Consider the following 6,024-nt stretch of genomic DNA (forward strand, 5'->3'; position numbering starts at 1 on the left):
CTCCTCATTGCAGGGATTCTGTCACAGCGGATGTTCGTCATGCTGCCCTGTGGAGGGGTGGGGGTAAGTGCTCCTTCTTTGCTCAGGGTGTTTTTGGATGGGGTTGTTCATTTCTGGGGCCTCTCTCGTGGGCCTGAGGGGAGAGGGAACCCCCAGAGCCATCGGGCTGCTCTCAGCCCCCACCCCTGTGTGTCTGCGGGGTGTCCTGATGGAGCTCAGAGCCTTGAGGTGACTGGGTTAGAAGCTGGTCTATGGCCTCTCTGTAGGGAGAATGGATTCAGCCCAGGCAACAACAGCCTGCATGTGGACACAGGAAAATGTCCCAGCCTCCCTCAGATGGGAGCAGGACGTCCTTGTAGCACAGCTTCCCACTATCCTTGGGAGCATCTTGAATCCGGCCCTTTGCAGACCCTTCCCCCAGGGAACCCTGCTACCACAAACCCCTCGCAGCCTCATCTGAGAGCCAAGGGCTTTAGCAGGGAGCAGATCTGTGGGACAGATGGGACCCCAGCTGTGTGCACGTGTCCCATGTCCCAGTGGGATGGCCAGGGTGCAGCGTGGGCTTCCATCAGGGGCATGGGGACATCAGCTTTCCACTTCTCTCCGGACATTTCTGTGGCCTCTCCTCTCAGAGCTTGCTGCCCTGGTTTTCTCTCTATTCATTGCATTCTCCTCTCTTCCTCTCTCCCCGTCTCTGTCCTTTTTTCTCTCTCTCTCTTTCAGGAAGGGTCTCACCCCATGCCTTCCTGCTGCCTCTTCTGGTTCTTCTCCTCTCCTTGCCCCCGCTGCTGGGCACCAGCTCTTCTCAGCCTCGTTTACATCCACTTTCCCTGCTCTGCCTCCCCCCCTGCCCTCCTCTTGCTGCCCCCTCGAGGGGCAGAGGGGAGAATTTGAGTTGCACACATGGAGTTGATCAGAAGAGACTTGAGTTTTCCGGCTCTGGCTCAGCCCTTGACGTGATCCTGATCAAACCAAGATGTTTGGTTAAACAATAAAATAAGATAAAGAAGGTAACGAGCGTTTTCTCAGTCACTCCTTCTAGCCCCTGGGTGCAGGGTGAGTTGCTCCACGTGCAGAGCTTCCCTGGGGAACAGGGTGAGGAGTTGTTACCCTGACTGCTGTCCCCAAGTGGCCACCGTGGAGCTGAGGACTTTGCCCCATGTGTGCAGGGTGGCCCAGGCTTCCCCCTCTGAGCAGGGTGACTGGCAGAGAGCGTGGTTTCCCCAGCTCAGGTGCCCTATCCCCATCCCTGTCTGATGTTCCCTTGCTTGCAGGTGGACAGTGATACCATCTGGAATGAGCTGCATTCCTCCAATGCAGCCCGCTGGGCCGCAGGCAGCGTCACCGAGTTGGCCTTCAAAGTGGCCAGCAGGGAGCTGAAGGTAGGGAGATGGCCAGAGGGGCCTGGAAGTGCCACCAGTATGGCACTGAGCGTCCCTGCCACAGGAGTGGCTTGCTGGGGTGTGATTTTGGAAGCAGCAGTGGTGATACCCTCGTGGATTTTTTTGTCCCCAGAATGGTTTTGCTGTGGTGCGGCCGCCCGGACATCACGCAGATCCATCCACTGCCATGTAAGTGCCCCTTCCCAAAGGGGTGGTGTAGGGGAAGCCCCAAAATCCAGGCTGACACAGGGTCCCCCCAAGGGGTGATAACACTAATTGTGCCCTATTAACAGCCCCAGGACCCTTCTGTACCCAGACCAAGGGGGGAGGGGAGGCAGAGCCCATCCTTTGGTGTGGGGAGGGTGCTCAGGGGGTCACGGTGCTGACCAGCTCCACCTCCCTCTTTGCAGGGGGTTCTGCTTCTTCAACTCGGTGGCCATTGCTGCCAGGCAGCTGCAGCAGAAAGGGAAACTCAACAAGATCCTCATTGTGGACTGGGTAAGTCGCTCCTGTCCCCCAGCAGGTTCTTGTGCCTCCCCAGGACATCCCAGCTCTGATTTGGGGCTAGGCCTGAGAGTAGAGAATCCTCTACTGGCTGCAGGAACGTGGCTGGGATCTCCCTGACATGTCAGGATGGGGGAATGGGGCCAGATCTGAGACAGGGGAGCGTGAAACAGGGCAGAGACCGAGATGCTTTTAGCTCCATTGGGCTGCAGGACAGCTTCAAAGTCTGCAAAAAGGAGCCCTCGCACCATTTTTCTCTCCCTGTAGGATGTTCACCACGGCAATGGGACCCAGCAGATCTTCTACAGAGACCCCGATGTTCTCTACATCTCTTTGCATCGTCACGACGATGGAAACTTCTTCCCTGGCAGCGGGGCTGCTGATGAGGTAAAAAGCACAGACAGACTCCCAGGTCCATGCAGCTCTGCTCTGGGGCAGCCCCTTGGTTCAGTGCTGGGGCTGTCCTGCAAGTGAGAGATCCCGAGGAAGTGGCCAGCCCCTCCAGCACCTGACAGAGGTCTCCATGGAAGCTGATCTCCATTGCTTTGCCTTCATGCAGAGTTGGGGTCTCCTATTCCCAGAGCGTAGGACGTGGTGAAGCACGGGACTGCCTGCCCCTTGCTGATGGTTATGAGGATGGGGAGGGGATCTGACCCTTGTATGAGTGGAGAATGAATCCCTGCAGGCCACATCCAGCCCTTCACCATCATCCTTGCTCTCCCCCAGGTTGGTGCTGGCCCTGGTGAGGGATTTAATGTCAACATAGCCTGGACTGGAGGCCTTGACCCCCCCATGGGTGACCCTGAGTATCTGGCGGCTTTCAGGTACCGCTTTCTGCATTCCTCTGCATTTTCCCCGTCTTCAGGCCAAGCCAGCCCTTAACACCTCTTACTACTTGTTCTTTTTCACCCTGACAGGACGGTGGTGATGCCAATCGCACATGAATTCTCCCCTGACGTGGTGCTGGTATCAGCTGGCTTCGATGCAGCTGATGGCCACCCACCACCCCTGGGTGGCTACAAAGTCTCTGCTAAATGTAAGGAGGTGCAAGCAGCACCGTGAGCTCTTCCCGTTGCCCAGCTGGGCTCTGGAGCTGGCAGCTCCCCATGGAGCACAGGGATAGCTCTGAGGTTTTCTGGCACAGCAGTGGGGGCTCTTTCCCCACTGTGTTGGGCAGGGAGGCTGATGACTGCTCCTTGGATTTCCTGGGCAGGTTTTGGCTACATGACCAAGCAGCTGATGAGCCTGGCTGGGGGGGCCGTCGTCCTGGCACTGGAAGGAGGCCACGACCTCACAGCCATCTGTGATGCATCCGAAGCCTGCGTGTCAGCCTTGCTGGGCAATGAGGTGAGAGCCAGGACCCCCGGGAGGGGGCTGCGTCCCCGTAGTGGAGCTTTGGAGAATCTGCGCTCCCAGTCCGGTTGTTGGGACCTGCTGGGTGCACTGGGAGCGATGGGAGCAGGGTGAAAGTGTGGGTTGTGGCTGTGAGCGCAGCCCCGGGCACAGCTCTTTCCCTTTGACACCCCCCCGTCTCTCCCCTTGGCAGCTGGACCCTCTCCCAGAAGAAAGCATGCGGCAGAAGCCCAATGCCAACGCCGTGCGCTCCTTGGAAGCGGTGATCCAGGTCCAGAGTGAGTGTCCCACAGCTGGGAGGCTGAGTTAGCATGGATGCGAGCTTTGCAGTTTCCTCCTCTGTCCAGGGAAAACCACCCAGGGAATACTGCATGAAGCACTTTGGTGGAACCCTCCGCCATCCTCCTCCTCCTCCTCCCTGGAGGGGGGATGATGCCCCTTGCATGCATTCACATGGGAAGCCACCTGGGCCACCCCTGTCCCAGCATCTGTCCTGACCTTTGCTTCCCCTGCAGGTAAATACTGGGTGGCTGTGCAGCGCTTCGCCTCCAAGCTGGGCTGCTCCTTCCTGGAGGCTCAGCACCACGAGGCAGAAGAGGTGGAGACGGTCACAGCCCTGGCCTCCCTCTCAGTGGCCGTGATGGTGGAGAAGAGGTAATGCTCTTCATCAGTCCTGGGATGTGCAGTGGTGGTCCGCAGTCTGTGTGCCAAGCTCTGAGCCTTGGGGATGCTTGGTGTCACAGCGGGTTGGTGTCCCACAGCCCAGTGAGCTGCTGGGAGCTCTGGGTGGTGCTGGATGTAAACTGGTCTTAGGGAGTGGGAGGTGGATGTTGAGCCCGTTCTGTTCACTGGGAGCTCTGGTCCTGTAACCCTCTCATCCTGGGCAGCAGGACTAGAAGCTGGATGCGCCAGGTGATCTTTCAGTGCTGAAAAGAATGCGTTGTGTTGGGAAGAGCAGGTCTCATCTCACGTACTGTATTTCTCCAGGCCACAAGATGAGCCTATGGAGGAGGAGGAGCCCATGAACCAGTGATGAGCGGTGATGTTCTCTGCTCCCCTGCTTCCAGGACGTGGTCGGACTCTTCCCGAGCCCAGTGCTCGCTCTTCACTCCTGGCTTCCCATTTGCCACTCACTCCCTGAGTCACAGTCCGGAAAGGGGCTGGACCTTTGGCTGCCACGCATCCAAGAAAGGATGCTCCTGCAGCCACCCTGGAGATGGTCTCCTGCTTGGGACAGATGGAAAACATCAACCTCCCTCTGCACAGCACGGTGCTGCCATCCTACACTGTGCCTGCAATCAGTCCCCGACCTTCAGAACCCGAAGTCTTTCTTGGGGATGTGCAAGAGGCCACCAGCCCTCCGGTGCAGACCTGCCCTTCTCCTGGGATTTTTCCTTATGCTTGGGGAACGGGTGGGTGTTGGGATGGATGTTGTGGCCACACCATCAGAACTGCACCCAGAGCTCCTCTGCAGTCAGCTGTGCCTTGGAGCAGCAGCCCTCTGTCTTGCTTGAGAGGGACAGGCTCTCAAAGGCTTCCCCAGTGCTCCTCTTCCTCTCCGGTAGGGCACAAGGTGGGAGCAAGAGTGCCAGTGCTATGGGCTGTGACCTCATTCTGCACGAGAAGGGTTTGGAAAGCATTGGATGATGCACCCATTGCTTTGCAGCTGGGGAAGAGCAAGGGCTGGAGTGCCTGCAGTGCCCAGGATTGCACCCGTGGGACATCTTAACCACTAACCAGAGAGCAAACCCTCTGGTGCTGGGGCTCTGATTTGCACTATATACATATGAGATGTGCTAATGTGAACCTTATGTACTCTTCTTTCCGTGGGAATTTTGGGAACAAACACCTGTGTGTGTGTGTGTGTGTGTGTGTGTGTGTGTGTGTGTGACGTTTCCATGGTGCCTTGAGCCCTTTCCAGCAACCCCCTGGCCTGAGGATCTGTGTCCCTGCAGTCCCTGGCTGTCTTCCAGTGTCCCCTTGGAGGAAGTGGCACCTGGTGCCCACCTTCCAGTGGCTGCACCCACTTCTCCAGCTGAGATCCAGTCCTGGTCACCCTCTGCTTGGAGCTCAGCTCCCCAGGGACCCCCAGATTTCCCCATCTGGGTTGTACTGGAATGACAGAGGTGTGGGGTCAGCCCTCCCGAAATGTTGCATCCAGCTGGATTTGCCTTCTTCCCCTCTCATAATGCAACAGAGCATCCTCACCCCAAGAGCCTCATCCTTCCCTGTGTCCCCCGTTGGGCTCTGGGTGTCACAGCAGGGTTTGTGGACAGTTAGGCTGGAGAGAAGGAGATGGATGGGGTGCTGAGCTCAGGGGGCAGCCAGGCTCCATCTGCAGGCACAGGGAGGAAATTTTGTATAAAAAAAGAAAAAAGAGGAAAAAAAAAAAGCAGATCTTGGAAGAATAAACATTTATGTGTCTCAAACTGCCCAGAGCTTTGGGGGAGGCTGTGAGATGGGGTGGATGATGGGGGGGAAAAGTCACTGTGTCACTGCGCTTTTGTGCAGTGTGGGTTTCCTCAGGGACACCCATGGGGACAGGAGGGGGACAACACATTGCAGCGGGTTGCAGAGCACCCCAAAGCCCTCCTTGTTTTCTCTGGAACCCGTTGGGGTGGATGCAGTTCAATCCCAGGGGGCGGGGGGCAGGAGATGCTGCTTCTCCAATATTGGGATGCGTGTGTCCCCAACCCAAGGTCACACGCCAGGCTGACCCTACAACCCCTCACTGCACCCCATCTCCTCCCTGCACAGAGCCCTGCAGCCCCATTGTTTCCATCCC

The 6,024-nt window shown here is 57.6% G+C and overlaps 1 protein-coding gene across 10 annotated transcripts in view; it reads left to right on the top strand.

The window, feature by feature from the left end:
- The window catches only part of HDAC7 (histone deacetylase 7), a 62,168-nt gene extending 57,123 nt beyond the window's left edge, over window positions 1-5,045 (top strand). For all 10 annotated transcript variants that reach the window (XM_010720548.3, XM_010720551.2, XM_010720545.3 and 7 more), the window contains 11 exons: window positions 14-63; window positions 1,275-1,382; window positions 1,516-1,571; window positions 1,793-1,880; window positions 2,154-2,273; window positions 2,613-2,710; window positions 2,804-2,922; window positions 3,100-3,233; window positions 3,433-3,517; window positions 3,755-3,893; window positions 4,227-5,045. In XM_010720548.3, the coding sequence (XP_010718850.1) occupies window positions 14-63; window positions 1,275-1,382; window positions 1,516-1,571; window positions 1,793-1,880; window positions 2,154-2,273; window positions 2,613-2,710; window positions 2,804-2,922; window positions 3,100-3,233; window positions 3,433-3,517; window positions 3,755-3,893; window positions 4,227-4,272 (1,043 nt within the window). In that variant the 3' untranslated portion in view covers window positions 4,273-5,045. The remainder of the gene's footprint in view (window positions 1-13; window positions 64-1,274; window positions 1,383-1,515; window positions 1,572-1,792; window positions 1,881-2,153; window positions 2,274-2,612; window positions 2,711-2,803; window positions 2,923-3,099; window positions 3,234-3,432; window positions 3,518-3,754; window positions 3,894-4,226) is intronic.
- Window positions 5,046-6,024: the final 979 nt, after the last annotated feature.

The sequence above is a fragment of the Meleagris gallopavo genome, chromosome 17 (assembly GCF_000146605.3).
Source record: "Meleagris gallopavo isolate NT-WF06-2002-E0010 breed Aviagen turkey brand Nicholas breeding stock chromosome 17, Turkey_5.1, whole genome shotgun sequence".
Classification (NCBI taxonomy): domain Eukaryota; kingdom Metazoa; phylum Chordata; class Aves; order Galliformes; family Phasianidae; genus Meleagris; species Meleagris gallopavo.